This window comes from Aotus nancymaae, unplaced genomic scaffold (genome assembly GCF_030222135.1).
Source record: "Aotus nancymaae isolate 86718 unplaced genomic scaffold, 86718_ANA_hifiasm-v0.15.2.pri h1tg000012l, whole genome shotgun sequence".
NCBI classification, from domain to species: domain Eukaryota; kingdom Metazoa; phylum Chordata; class Mammalia; order Primates; family Aotidae; genus Aotus; species Aotus nancymaae.
In genome coordinates this window covers 26169286-26184831 of record NW_026988423.1, presented here as the reverse complement: position 1 = coordinate 26184831, position 15546 = coordinate 26169286, and the positions used below count along the sequence as shown (strand labels likewise).

The 15546-nt window shown below is 43.3% G+C and overlaps 1 protein-coding gene across 1 annotated transcript in view; it reads right to left on the bottom strand.

The window, feature by feature from the left end:
• SORL1 (sortilin related receptor 1) overlaps window positions 1-15546 on the bottom strand; it is a 179201-nt gene that overhangs the window by 45415 nt on the left and 118240 nt on the right. The window contains exons 25-31 of the mRNA XM_021671207.2: window positions 13997-14116; window positions 7567-7692; window positions 4815-4922; window positions 2990-3121; window positions 1820-1951; window positions 1054-1188; window positions 84-239 (exon numbers count right to left, since the gene is read on the bottom strand). Of these exons, the coding sequence (XP_021526882.2) occupies window positions 84-239; window positions 1054-1188; window positions 1820-1951; window positions 2990-3121; window positions 4815-4922; window positions 7567-7692; window positions 13997-14116 (909 nt within the window). The remainder of the gene's footprint in view (window positions 1-83; window positions 240-1053; window positions 1189-1819; window positions 1952-2989; window positions 3122-4814; window positions 4923-7566; window positions 7693-13996; window positions 14117-15546) is intronic.

Here is a 15546-nt window from a genome sequence, read left to right as displayed (position 1 = left end):
CCAGGCTGCACCCAGAGTGCACCCCCAGAAGGTCCTCTCCACAACAGCAGGTACCACAGGAGAGGACCTGGGCCGGAACTCACCAAGCGAGGGGCAGGCTTCCTCGTCGGAGCCATCTGCACAATCTCGGTACCCGTCACACACCCAAGTGTCCATCACGCAGGTCCCACTGCTGCAGCGGTAGTAATTGGGCAGACACGTGGAGGGCCCAGGAGTTGAGAAGGGAATAATATGTGAATCTGAGAAAAACACCAAGCAAGGAAACCCAAAACATTAGAAGCAGCTTGATCTTACACCAGATGAATCCCAAACCTAGTGCGGATGTCCCACTTTCAGCTGTACCTGCTGAGGGAGGCCAGTGACAGGCATAGCTCTAAGCAGCAGCTAATCTATAAATCATGTGTAATGAGTTGTCAGAAGAGGCAATTTTATTTTCCCTTTTGGGGAGATTTCCCTTACTTACTATATTTGATTTGGGCTAATATTCAGATGAGTTTGCTTTCGCAGGGGCTGATGGAAGACACAGGTGGCTCAGGAGGCACAGGGTAGCTAAGAGAATTCCTACTGAGGCGAAGCATTGTGTTCTGGTTAATTCAACCGCAACTACCCCACGACCCGGTTCAGAGATAAGAATGCCAGAAAAAAAGGGGCAAGCCTGCATTCCACATGAGTGCTCCTCAAATGCATCATGGAGCACAAGGGATCTGGAGGCTTATTAGCATGCAGATTCTGACTCAGTAGGTCTAGGGTGAGGTCAGAGATTCTGCATTTCTAACAAGTTCCAAAAAGATGCAGATGCTGCTGGTTGCAAACCACACGTTGAGTAGGAAGGCTCTAGACTTCTCACTCTGCCTTGAAAATACGGAATAAATAGCCTGAAAATAAGAGAAGCCAACCACACTTATTTCAAAATGAAAAAGAGGAACAGAAAAAAATTGAGTCGCTCCTCTCCCAAAAAAACACAGAATAAGCCAGGCACATCCTGCACAGCTGGTGGAACTATTCTAGTGTGTCTTGGTTATGGAGCTGACCCAGGACCCTGGGGCCTCTTACCTCCACAATCCTTCTCATCAGACCAGTCCCCACAGTCGTTCTCTCTGTCACATTTCCACCTGTTGGGGATGCAGTGGCCATTCTCACACCGAAACTGGAAGTAGCGGGAGCAGTTTGGGGCTTCCGTGGGGTTTTCTGGGGAAATCAACCACACCATCAGTTGCTTCCCCTGCACCAGTGTGAACACAGGGCTCCAACTCTATGCATCCTCCTCCAGACCCAAGTTCCTGGGCAACCCACACTTCCCACCAATAAAGAGATAAGGCAGCTTCATGGACCCAATGGGCAACAAAAAATATACCCACAAACTAAAGCCCACCTTCCTAGCCCTCAACCCATGCTCCTCTGATCTAGACTTCGATATCCTGAGAATGATCACCTGAGTTTTAATTTTGACATTTTATCAAAGGAATAAAAGAACTACTGATGATAATCCAATGATGACAATAACTATTATACTGTGGTCTGTCACTTTCAGGGGGAGGTCACTCCATAATATTTACCATAATTCCTTGTCTACTATATTCCTTATACACAATGTGGTCCTCCCCACTGCGGGAAAAAAAAGATCAAATAAACTTTTCCCTAGCACCTGCGCACTTCAAGACTCAGTTCCTCGTATGAGTATTCAGGAACTGGCAGCAACCGCTGCTGAGTTCCCTAACTCAGCAAGTCTGCCGTGGGGGTGCCGGAGAGTGCCCCTCTAACTGCAGGCGTCACTGTAGCTGGAGGATGAGGATGTGAGGAGTCAGCTCGGACATCTTACCGCAGTTGGCCTCATCAGAATAATCGCCGCAATCATCCATCCCGTCACATTTCCAAATCAAACTGATGCACACTCCATTCTGACACTGGAAACCGAACTCATCACAGACCTTGTGGAATTCAGGGTCTTGGGCTACAGAAGAAAAATACATCCATGAAGTCCAGGAGCTTCCATGCTGAGGGGTCGAAGCAGCAGTGCTGCTCGGAAGCAAGGGGGAATAGCAGTGACCTGGCAAGGGACTGTCTGGCTAGAACATTCCTTGAAAGCAAAAGTCAAACCTAATCCTAACAGAGCACACACTCTGTTAATTAATCCATTCCATGAATCTTTACTGAATTGTGTTATGAGCCGAGGTTATCCCCCAAAAATCACATGTTTAAGTTCCAACCTCCGCTCTCTCAGAAACAGGACTGTATTTAGAGATAAGGGCTTGAAAGAGGAAAAGTTAAAATAAGGTGATCTGGGTGGCCCTAATCTAATAGGCCTGGTGTCCTTAGAGAAGAGGAAATTTACACACAGACGTGTACAGAGGAAAGACCGTGTGAAGACCCAGGGAGAAGGCAGCCATCTATGAGGCCGGGGAGAGAGGCTTCCGAGACACCCAACCCCAACCCTGCTGACACCTTGATCTTGGCCTGCTAGCTTCCAGGCTTGTGAGAAATAAATTTCTGTTGTTTGAGCCACCTGGTCTGTGGTACTTTGCTATAGCAGTCCCAGCAAACAAATACAAGAGCTACTCCAGGGAAGGCACTGCATTAGGATAGGGCCATGGCAGTGGGCAAAACAAGCCCCGGTTCCTGTGAAGCTCAAGCAGCAAAATGAATACATAGGTCCAAAGTGGCGGTGAGTGCCGGCAGGACCACCAAAGCAAGGTAAGGGGCTACGGCATGCTGGGGGTGCCATCTGATACAGCCCTGGCAAAGAAGACCTCTCACTTACAGCGACCCTGGAGCCAAGACCCTGGTCACTCACCATCCTGCCATTTATACATACACCAACTGAAAAGCGGGGCTTCTTAAGCAACAAAGGAAAGTCTTTCTCAGAAAAGGCAAGCTTGGACACTCAACCTAGATGTGTAAGCTAAACAGAGGCACAACCCCAGGGTGGCCAAACCCCCATGCAAGTTCTTTAGTGACCGTTGAGTCACCTCCCTGGCCTGCCCCCACTCACAGCATCCCGCAAACGCCGCGTCCTCATCCGACCCATCACGGCACTGGATGATTCCGTCACAGACCATGGAGTGGAACAGGCACTGCTGGCGGTTCTTACACACAAAGTCCATGAAATGTGTACAGAGAGGCTCTGAAAGGGATCCAGAAAGGGGAAGAGGCCATGAGCACTGCGGCTGGCTGGGCCCTCTAGCCCTGGGCAAGGGCACACAGGTACAGACATGGCTTCAGAAGCAACAGTAAAAGCCACCATTTATTGAGTATTTGTTTCGTGCCAAGCCCAGAGCTAAAGCACTTGACATAAAGTGCATCATTGAACCCTCAGAACAACATTAGGAGAGATTTTATTGTTGCTAATTCAAAATGAGAAAACAAGGGCTGTAGCATTAAGTATTTTGCCAAAAGTACGAAGCTGATGAAAGTGAAGCCAAAAGTGAAATCCAGAGCTGTCTGGCATCCAAACCCCTGATCTCAAGCATGATTAATATAACACTGACTCTCTAATACAGGGGTAGGTAAATTTTTCTGTAAGGAACTAGTCTTACGAGATGGACTGTGTCCTCCCAAAATTTGTATGTTGAAGCCCTGATCCCCAATTTGACTGTATTTGGAGACAGAGCCTTTAAAAAGGTAATTAAGGTTAAATAAAAACATAAGAATGGGGCCCTAACTCAACAGAATTAGTGTCCTTTGAGGAGAGAGAGACACCAGGAATGCCTACACAGAGAAAGGGCCATGTAAGGACCCAGCACGGAGACCTTTGTGCTTCAACTGCAACTGGCTCTCTCCAAGGTTTGCAGCCTGATGGCCTTTGGACTCGAACTATAGCCTCGGTTTGTCACTGGGTCTCCAGTCTGCTGGCTCACCTAGCAAATTTGGGACTTGCCAGCCTCCAAAATCACATGAACAAATTCATTAAAATAAATCTCTCTCTTTCTCTCTCTCTCTATATATATGTATATGCATATCCTATTGGTTCTATTCTGGAGAACTCCAACTAACACAACTAGAAAGCAACTATTTCAGAGTTTCTGGGTCATACAACCTCTGTTACAACTACTCAATTCCACCACTACAGCTTGCGAACAGCCATATACAATATGTAAACAAATAGTAGTTACTGTATGCAAATCAAACTTCATTTAATAGAGCAGGTTATGGACTGGATTTTGCCCACAGGCTAGTTTGCCACTCCATGCACTGATACATTAGCTCTCAACCTGGACTGCACAGTAGAATCACCAAGAGCACCATAAAAGTCCCAACGCCCCAGTCACATCTCTGCTAATTAAATCAGAATCTCTGGGGGTGAGGACCAGGCACCAGAAGGCTTTAAAGCTCCCCAGGTGATTCCAATATATAATCAAAAATGAGCACTAGTGACCCAAGGCAATCTTTCTGGGTCTAAAGAAAACTGAAGATAAAAAGAGTCACCTGGCCTAAAAATGCCCACCCACCCCCTACTCTACCCCCAGTGATACTCAGCAACACTAACAAAACCAATCAAGTAGAAATAAGTGGCCAATTCAAAACAACTGGCCAATTCATAGAATGTATTTCAACTAAACAATAACATTCACTGGAGTACAAACTAACCCACCAACACCCCCAATCCTGCCCTTCTTCCTTCCTGCTCTCCTTTAACCAAACCATGTCTCCCTGCCATGATCAACCTCCAGGAGTCTTAGCCAAGTACTTGGGGGTCAACTCAGTTAAAAGCTAACCACAAGCAGGTACTGAGGAAATGAAAGGATTTAGTCCAATATAAGCTCTTCACTCACAATCACCAGGCCTGGGTGTTTCCCGCGGGCAAGGAATGAACTCACCGCAGTGCTGTTCATCTGAGCCATCAGAGCAATCACGCAGACCATCGCAATGTTTGCTGGATGGGATGCAAGTGCCATTTGGGCAGCGGAATCCATTGCACTTCTTCTCTGAAATATAATTCAACAATACAAAAGAATGATGGGGAGGAAACAGGCAGGCATTCACACACAGTGCTGGCAGGAGTATACACTGGTACCACCACTGGGGAGGCCAATTTGGCTATAACCAGCAAAATGACAAATGTATACATACTTTGACCCAGTAATTCCTCTTTTGTATAAATGCATTCTACTTACGCAATTGGAAAAATTATGTAAATAAAGGTTTACAACCTTGTACTTAACCTAAGTACCAGTGTTGCACTACAACACCGTTTGATATAGATTGAAAACTGCCCACAAGTAAAGCGCTGCATCGCAAAACTGTGTAAGAGACTGAAAACAGTCCATCAATAAGAGACTGTTTAATAAATTATTGTACACTGGAACACTAGCTATAAAGAGATGGAAGAAGTGCTCTATAAAAATTATGCCCTAGATATACAGTTCTATGAAAAAACAAGGTGCAAAACAATATGCAAAGTTAAATATTATGGGTAAGAAATAGGACAATAATACAGAGTAGATTTAAATTTGTATATATGTGCACACAAAGACTGTGAAAAATTATACAACCTTGTTTCCGATAAGGAAAACGTGGGAAATGTGCAGGTGAGGTGATCAACCTTTAACTCTATACCTTTTTGCACATTTTCCATTTTGAAAATTTCTATTTTGATGTGTGTATGTGTGTGTGTGTGTGCGCACATGCGCGTGTGTGTTTTTAAGGCACAGTCTTGCTCCATCACCCAAGCTAGAGTGCAGTGGCGTGATCACAGTTCACTACAGCCTCTACCTCCCATGCTCAAGCAATCCTGCCACCTCAGCCTCCTGAGTAGCTAGGACCACATGCATGCGCCACTACACCTGGCTAATTTTTGTATTTTTTGTAGAGGTGAGGTCTCGCCATGTTGCCCAGGCTGGTCTCAAGTTCCTGGGCTCAAGCCATCCTCCTGCCTCAGCCTCCTAAAGTGCTGGGATTACAGGTGTGAGCCACCATACCTGACCTAAGTATATTTTTTAGAAGAAAAAGAAAAGTGTCAGTGAATAGAATAAGCACAATATGAGTCTTGATTATAAAAATCTTAGTTTTATAAAGCTCTTTAAATCACTCACTGAGCTTAATTATGGAGGAATTCTAAAGCAAAGCCGTTTTAGAGAAAGTCTGCCTAGAAATGGTAAAAGCCTGAGGTTTCACAACAGTTCTAGGGCAAATTAAACTAGAACTAAGGTATCCTGATCAGAATCTTTAGTACTAGGTCATCCTTTCTCCTGAGCAAAAAGTTATTGCCAGACATTGGACTTGAAAGTCAGTTCTGGCCAGGCACAGTGGCTCACGCCTATAATCCCAGCACTTTGGGAAGCTGAGGTGGGTGGATCACTTGAACTCAGAAGTTTGAGACCAACCTGGGCCATATGGCGAAAACTTCATCTCTAAAAAAACTACAAAACTTAGCTGGATGTGGTGGCCCACCCCTGTAGTCCCAGTTATTCAGGAGGCTGAGGCGGGAAGATGAGTTGAGCCCAAGAGGTTGAAGCTGCAGTGATCCACAATCACACTGCTACACTCCAGTCTGGGTGACACAGAGAGACCCTGTCTCAAAAATAAAAGAAAGAAAATCACTTCTAATGGGCCAGTCATAGAGACTTTGCAAACCGAGCTGTGTGTGGAACAGTTCTTTGAGGATTAGGTATAAGCACGAAAATGTGTTTTAATCCTGTAAAATGTAATCATTTCTGGGAAATTAGCCAAAGGATATCAAAACAGAAACGGTAAACAAGTACCACTATTTGGAGAAATGGTTACTGTCACTAGGTAGAAAAAGTATTTTAAAAGAGGTATAAATCAAAATTACGTGAGGTAAACACACACATTTCATTAGTGGAAGCAACTAAAAAGACATAAATTTAATATCAACGGAGACTTGGGGAAACATGCAACATATTACTAGTAGAGTCATATTTAGTATAATCCCTTGGAAACCCAATCTGGTAACAGAGAGACTCAAAAACTGGTCAGAACCTTTCACCTTGCAACTCCATACTGAAGAACACCTCTCAGGAAATATCTCAAAAGAAATCAAGCCTCCATTTCCAAAGACATGAATAGTGGTACTAGCATAACAGTATAAAACTAAAAACCTCAAATGCCCAACCAAGAAGCAACTATGTAAACTAGGCTATGGTAATATAAAGTGAATACGCATCTTCCATGAAAATCCTTACTACAGAAAAATACAGAGTTGCGTAAACATCTTTACTTAATATTGTAACACAAAAGGAGTAGAATGTATAACAACATGTAGACAACTAACATGCCATGAAAATTTGGAATGTTTGGCAAAAGAATAGAGAACTGTAAAAATATTTGGTTTCAAAAAGCATTTTATATATTTTGTTTGTGTGACAGCATTTTATATAGTTTGTTTGTGGCGGGGGGCAAACTGCTTGCCTGCAAATCTTATGACTACATAATACACTCTGATATATCATATGGCAGTGTAACACAGAAAACAGGTGGGCTTATATCGTTTCAGAGTGGCAATATGGGCACAGGAGAACAGCATTTCATCCCCTGGCTCTCTGTTGCCTCTCTTCCTGAACAGCAGACACTGGGGAGGCTCAGGGAGGGAGCTGGAATATTTGCATTTACCACAGTTGACTGGATCCTCATCAGAACCATCCTGGCAGTCCGTGTCCCCATCACACGCCCACCGCTGGGGGATGCAGTGCCCATTTTGGCACTGGAAGTTGGAGGCCTCACAGGTGTGATAGATGGCTGTAACAGAGGCAAGAGACAAAGTCACACACCCCTCATCTCCATCCCCCACCAACTGTGCAAGTGGGTGAGCTGAAAAGAGGTTTGCACTAGGTAGGAATAAGGTCTGAACTGTGAAGCACCCAGGTTTCTCCTCGGCTGGGAACTGGGCACTTGGACTGACCTTGCAGTGGAGGGCAGCCCCCTTGATGGACTTGAGCCTATGGATTTATAAACATGACACAAGCCATTGCCCAGGCCCAGATGCACACATTAAAAAAATCACTCGCTGTTCACAACAACCTATGAGGTAAGTATTATTCCCCTTCACAAATGAGAAACAGGCACAGAGAGAACAGGAAACTTAAAGATCATTAAGTAGTAACACCAAGGCAGCCCAAGGCCTGTACTTCTTCTACTATGCCCCGGTAGTTTACCTTCTCACCCAAATCCTCTTACTCAGCCAGATGCTGAGAAATAAGGGGCAGCAGCCGGTGTTCAGGAGACGGAGTCCTGGACCTGGTGCAGCCACTGTGTGGCGACCTCAACTTCACATCCTTACAGTGATACCTAAGGGCCCTGCTAAGTTCTGCAAGGGCATATATTACGAATCTTTAAAAAAAAAAAAAAAAAATTTAATTTCAAATGTGAAAAACCTCAGGTCCAAAGAATATAAAAGAGCCATCCAAAATCACAGAGAAAGCAGGCCCAAGAACCTGAAATTGTCTTTCTGTAGAGTTGAGGCAACATCTACTAGCCAATAATATGTGGTGTCCACTATAATCACTAAAAGCCAAAAAGAAACTAGTGAAACAGAGAGTCACTGTTAAAAATGAATAGGCTCCTCTGCACACATGGGCTGAGGCCACCTGGAAGTCATTTAGAAACATCTCAAAATCTCAAACACTAGTTCAAATGCATAATATATGCCTCAAGTCCAACCAACACTCCTAATGGTCCTCTCCATCTGATTTCCTCTTCCTCCTCTGAAACAGAAAACTGTTTGTGTCTGTTCATTGCTGAATGCAAGCCAGGACTGGCCTTGTTTACAACCAGCATAAAATAGTAGAACCTAGATAGATGGGCTCTCTGTTAGTTTAACTGTGTGGACAAATGACTCCACAACAGAAAGTGGGTTGTTGAGAGCAAACTGTAGTTTTCTATTCAATTGAGACAGTTGGCAATAAGCTTCCCAAACACTGGGGAAATGGGCTTATGATGTCCTCAGGAACGTCTACTGCATTTGAGGCTATTTTTTGCAATGGTCAGAAATCCAAAGGACCTGATTTTTCAAACCACTTTAAAACAAGTAGTGGCTCATTACCTATGTCTTCCCATCTCTCCAAAAACCAAGGCTGTATTTGGCAGGATGTACATATAACTATAAGAAGTTTCAATATTTACCACCTTTGGCACTCAGAATCCATTAAACATCTTTAAAAACTACGCTTATTTCTGATAAGAGGAATGAATGTATCATGCATGTTACATGAGTTTCTGCCCCAGTAACAGCCATCGCCTGGAATACTTTTGATTTATTCGTGTCACAAGCCTGACAGCCTTTCAAAATATCCCTCACCAACACCTTGCTCACATTCATAAAATATAAAGTTGCCTAAACCGATTGCCAAACTAATCTAGTGGTTATTCAGCCTGTACATTTCATTTTTAATTGAAAACAATTTCAGAGTGCTAGTCAAGTTTCTAAGTGACAATTCTAGGAGTCATGGCTGAGATCTCCAGATTCTATCACAGAAGCTGAGCTCATAAAGAGTAATCAGTTTGCACAATTTCATTCAAGTGGCCAGGTATGACTGGAATGCATAACGCATTATCTTTTTCTAGATTTTTCTATCTTCCCAGTAACTTACTAGCTCTGATTTTGAGTGCCTGGTAGTAAATATTGCATGCCTAATAGATAATTTTTTTTTTAATTAAAGGATGGAAGAAATGGACTTTAATCCAGACTGAAGACTTTAGGGAAGAAAAAGAAGAATCCTCTGCATGGTAGGATTCATTGTAACTATAAGAATGGTGAGGTTCATGTGGTAAACAATCATGGAAACCTAATATCAGTTTCTAATATAGGTCATTACCCTACAATTTAATCTTTGACTCAGAACTTTCCTGATTCATTAAGATCTGCTAAAACACCTGATTAAAAGCATTAACCAAACATGAGCAGAGTAGAATGGATGAAATAAGTAGTAAAACAGAAGAAGTACTTACAAAGCACTAGACCATTAAGAAGTACATGAGGGTCAGGCAGAATGACTCACACCTGTAATCCCAGCCCTGTGGGAGGCCAAGGCGGGTGGATCACTTTGAGGTCAGGAGTTCGAGGCCAGCTTGGCCAACATGGTGAAAACCCATCTCTACTAAAAATACAAAAATTAGCCAGGACTGGTGGTGCATGCCTGTAGTCTCCGCTACGCGGGGGGCTCAGGGAAGAGAATTGCTTGAACCTGGGGGACAGGGATTGCAGTGAGCCAAGATCGTGCCACTGAACTCTAGCCTGGGAGACAGAGTGAGACTCAGTCTCAAGAAAAAAAAAAGTGTATGAGAAGGGGACCAGGTGTTCATGCCTGTAATCCCAGCACTTTGATGGGATGAAGTAAGAGGATCACTTGCACCCAGGAGTTCGAGACCAGCCTGGGCAATATGGCGAAACCCCATCTCTACAAAACATACAAAAATTAGCCAGGCATGATGGCACATGCCTGTAGTCCCAGCTACTCAAGAGGCTAAGGCAGAAAGATAGATTGAGCCCAGGAGGTCAAGGTTACAGTGAGCTGTCATCATGCCGCTGCACTCTAGCCTGGGAGACAGAACAAAACCCTGTCTCAAAAAAAAAAAAAAAAGCAAATGATGAAAAAAATGACTATCGTCATGATTTGAATGATTAATGACATGGAAGAAAAAACATAAAGTATAAAGAAAGAACACTGAAAAATAAAAGGCAGATTTGAGAAAGAACCAAACAGAAATTCTAGACACAAAACATATACTCATGGAAATAAAAAAAACAGCTCAATGTATATGTGAAACAGCAGATTAAATTTAGCTGAAAAAAAAATTGTTGAACTGGAAGATAAATCTAGAGAAGCAGCTCAGATTCTAGCAGTCATTAAGAGACAGCAAACATAAAAACAGGAGGGAAGAGAACAACAGAATGAGGCAGTCCAACAAATGGGTGAGAGTAACTGCTGAAGACAAGACCAGAGAAAGTAGCTGAGTTAGTAACTGTAATTTCCTAGGGTTGTCTTGAAAAGTTATCATATCTTAAAGTCTCAGCAGGATAAATAAAAATAATTCCACAACTAGGTAGGGGAAACTAAGAGCAATAAAACTTAAAGGTAACTAGAAAGAAAAGAATGTCTGTTGTTATTTGAACAGATGACTAAGAGCAGAATTCAAATCAACACAAAAGAGGCCAGGAAGAAATGGAAGAATTCTATGAAAATACTCATGGAAAATCACCAAAAACTAGAAACCCAGACCTATCTTGAGGATTAAAGATACGTCTATACTAACAAAACCTTAAAGAGTTTGCCACTCATAGACTCCTGCTGCAAAAACACTGAAGGGTGTACATTGACAGGAGGCATTAGCAACAAGACACAAAAGTAGCTGGTAATAGTTGTGTGCCTATGCAGAAGTGTAGTTACCAAAAAGAGTAACAGGCTGGGCGCAGTGGCTCACACCTATAATCCCAGCACTTCGGGAGGCCGAGGCGGGCAGACCACGAGGTCAAGAGATCGAGACCATCCTGACCATTAAGATGAAACCCCGTCTCTACTAAAAAAATATATAAAAATTAACTGCGTGTGGTGAGGCATGCCTGTAGTCCCAGCTACTCAGGAGGCTGAGGCAGGAGAATCGCTTGAACCCGAGGCAGAGGTTGCAGTGAGCTGAGATCGTGCCACTGTACTCCAGCCTGGTGACAGAGTGAGACTCTGTCTCAAAAAATAAATACATAAATAAATAAAAAAGAGTAACAATGAAGTTGAGGATTTTTTAAAATAAAACTAAAATATTAAATATTTAGTGGTTAAAATACTAGGTATTTTAGTACTGGAACTGTAGGCAGAGGTTTGGATCAAATTCTAAAGTCCTCACATATCTAGGAGAGGGGAAAGATGTTAAGAATACACATAAAATGTCTACAGGTAATTGTCCTAAAAAAAAAAAAAAACAGAATTCAGATGTATATGTTTAAAAACAACAGCAGTGGGTTGAGGCAAATAAAGAAAACAGCCCCGTGGAAAGTAAAAGTGGGGAAAAGAAGAGCAAAATGGATGCACAGTAGAGTGCGCATCTGAGTTGATGCCAACGGGAGGTCAGCTACCCTGACCTATTTCTTTTGGCACTGTACGTAGCTTAATTTAGTAGGTCTGAAAATGAGGTGTCATGCCACACATCACCATGAGCTCACATCCGACCTCCAACTATTTTGAGATGACAGAGAAGGTGGATCATCCTTAAAAGGTTTGGAAGAACAGCCCTTGGAACAAAGCTGCAGTTGAGCAACAAGGACTCTTAAGTTTTCTCCAGTTTGCCTTACCGGAAAAAAATCGGAGAAAAAAACAGGAGTTTTATGCAAGCTTGCCTACAGAAATGAAGTTATCAATTCCTTCTGTAAGACCGGCACACATTGCTGACACATAAATTTGACTAAGGCAGTTGTGTTAACAAGATGTTCAATCATATAGCAATTTACAAACTGCAATGTCCAAGTGCACCCTTCTAATTTATTAACTAATTATCCATCCAAACCCAAAGCTTCCAAACAGCTTTCATGTATTTCCTGTGCCAACAGCAGCTCCTTTATGGGCCTCGGTTCTTCCTCCTTCTACAGACCATGCTTCTGTACAGAGAGACAAATGTTCCTGCAGTCTTTTCAGAAGCTGAGGTGCAGACACAAGAGGCTGCACCAGGAAGGATGGACTTTACAAGGGAACAGGATTTGGTAACATCACAGAATATCTTGTGTGATGTATATGACATTTGAAGAGATCCATTCACTTCCTTAAGGCATATGAGGTCACCTCTCAACTAAAAAGAATGGAGGGAAGCAGTTGCGTAAAATTACTCAATCCACAAAGGTTCTCTGAGCATGTACTCTATTATGCGCTGGGCACTGCAGAGAATACAAAGAAATAAAAGAAGAGGTCATCTCTCTCCTTGGGGAAGCAAGTCTAAGCCAGAGCGTAATGCACAGTTATTTATCCTTAGGTTTGAGACACAACAGATGTACCTTCTTTGTATTTGCTTTTACAAATTAGTAGGCATGCTTTGAGCCGCCAGATGCCGGGCAGTGTAGGAAGTGCTGGGATACTCTGGGGGCAAAGGAGGTTAAGACATGAGATTTAAAAGTCCAATAATTCTCAAGATTAATAACTGGCTTCAGATAATTGAGAAGTTGACTCAACAATGAATTGCACAATGAAGTCTGAATTATCCGAGTTTAAAAACAGATCTGTGCTGACCATAAAATGTTTAAATGAAACATCTTTATCTCCCTAGTCCAAAATCAGTAGAGGGGTTCAAGACAGAACTGAATAACAGCTTCTCAAGGACGATGTAGAGCAAGTTTACTCAAGGAACAATAAAATCTGTTTTTTATTCCTTAATTTTTTTTGACAAACTATGATGGGGTAAAATGATGATTATAAAATGAAATTTGTTTTCATTTCTCCACAAGCTTTCCAACTCTGCACTACCCACTGCCCACCGCCCCCAGCCTGCCCTGCCACGTCATAATGTATGTGGCCACCATTCATTCACTCATTCATAAAAATAATGTTATGAACGTAAGTGAGCCCAACAAAAGAATTAGAATATGACCCCTACCTTATAGCACCTAGCACTTGCCTTGCATTCATGTTGTTTCCATCTTTTAATAATCTTACCCAAAATGAGTGCAAACACAGTATGTATTTTCATTGTTTGGGGAACCCCCTGATGCTCCATTTTAAAAAACATAAGCTAGTTCAGTGCTTAGTCAAAGTATGGACCCCAGCCGAGGGGCTGGTCTAAAAACTGTTTAACACTGGTCCTGAATAAATGAGAAGCTTGAGCCAGAACATAAATCAATGATATCACTCAGAACACTGTTTAGTCAGTTGAAAGCTGGGTGTTGATTTACATTCTGGCACAGGCTCCTTATCTCATCATAGGCCAGCTCTTTGAAAAGCATGAAACCTGTTGATTTCTAAGGTCCAAGCTAATTCTCAGAGCTTAGATTTTCCGATCCTTTAAAGCTATAATGTTAACCAGTGCATGCACGGATGCATGCTGTCAACTGAGTCTAAGAAGTACTGACCGGTACAGTTGGCTTCGTCAGACCAGTCTCTGCAGTCGTTGTCCCCGTCACACACCCAGGAGGAGCGGATGCACATGCCGGAACTGCAGTTGTACTCATCACTCCGGCACTGGTGCATTTCTGCAGGTGAGACCACAGACAGAGAGGTGAGGACAAAAGCTTGTTCAGAATTTCTTTCTGGTGTCAAAGCTCTCATAAAGGATGGAGATGGACCCATGATCACCAATTATCCATAGAGACCATGAACAAAGAGACTTTTACCAGGGACATGAGGTCATTTAGCAGCTTCCAGTGAGTATGCTGCAAATGGGTTACAGGTATGCTGAAATACGGAGACCTCAGACTTAGAGCTGCTTGCCTCTTGACAAGAGCATCCTTGTCCATTCATCCCAGGGCTCTCTACCTATATTAACATTTTCTATGCTTGCTATGATGGGAAGAAGGTTAGGAAGCAGTGACAGAGGAGGCCAGGGAGTAGAACTTTCCAGAAACAGAGGACTCCTACAGACACAGCCTGTGGTTGGAGAAAAGGAGCACTGAGAGGTCTGCATGCACTGATCACTGTGAGATGCTCGGCTCAGGGATAGCAAAATCAGTGCTGAGCTCCCAAACGGAGGAAACGTGACTTGGGACTTTCTGTGAGCAGAGCTCCAGGGACATGGGTGGATGCACTGTCTCTAGCAGGGTGGGGGCCTGGTACAAGTCAACCAGTAGAGCTTGACCAAGAAGGGGAAGGAGACGGCCTGGCAACAGCCTTCAAAGCTTCCGGGGAGATCACGAAGACAGAATGCTGCAGACCAAGCTTGTAAACAACAGCAACTTATTTCTCTCACTTCTGCAGGCTAGGAAAATTCAAATATTTATACTTCACATGTTGAAACTTAAAATTCGTATGTTGAAACTTAATCACCAATGTGATAGTATTAAGAGATGGGGCCTCTGTGAGGTAATTAAGTCATAGGGACAGAGCCCTCATGAATGGGATTAGTGTCCTCATGAAAGAGGTGGGAGGGAGCTGTTCACTCCTTCTGCCATGCTGGGGTACAGAGAGAAGCATTTCCCTGCTTTCTTTCCAGAAGCAGAGGTGCCATCTAAGGATGCAGTGAAGGTATCACCTATGAGGAACAGGCCCTCACTAGACAGTAAGTCTGCTGGCACCATGATCTTGGACCTCCCAGTCTCCAGAATGTGAGAAATGAAATGCTGTTGTTTATAAATTACCTAGACTAAGCATTTTGTTATCCTAGCCTGAACAGACTATGGCACAGAACTTTCCTATGGAGCTTACAGAGCCTCAGAAAACAGGAGCAGCCAAGAGTGGGGCCCAAGTCAGCCATCTCAGTCATTCTTCCCAAGAGGCTTGTTGATGGCAAAGCTGGTAAATCAGATATTTATGAGGAAGAGTTTGGAAACTTATGAAGAGGACCTGCATCAGAGGAAGGGGCTAACTGGGACCCTGGGATGAATTCAGTTCAAACTAGTAAAAATGGGCCATGAACAGAGGATCCGGGGGACTGAAACTGTTTAATGGTCAAACATGTGCCCATTGT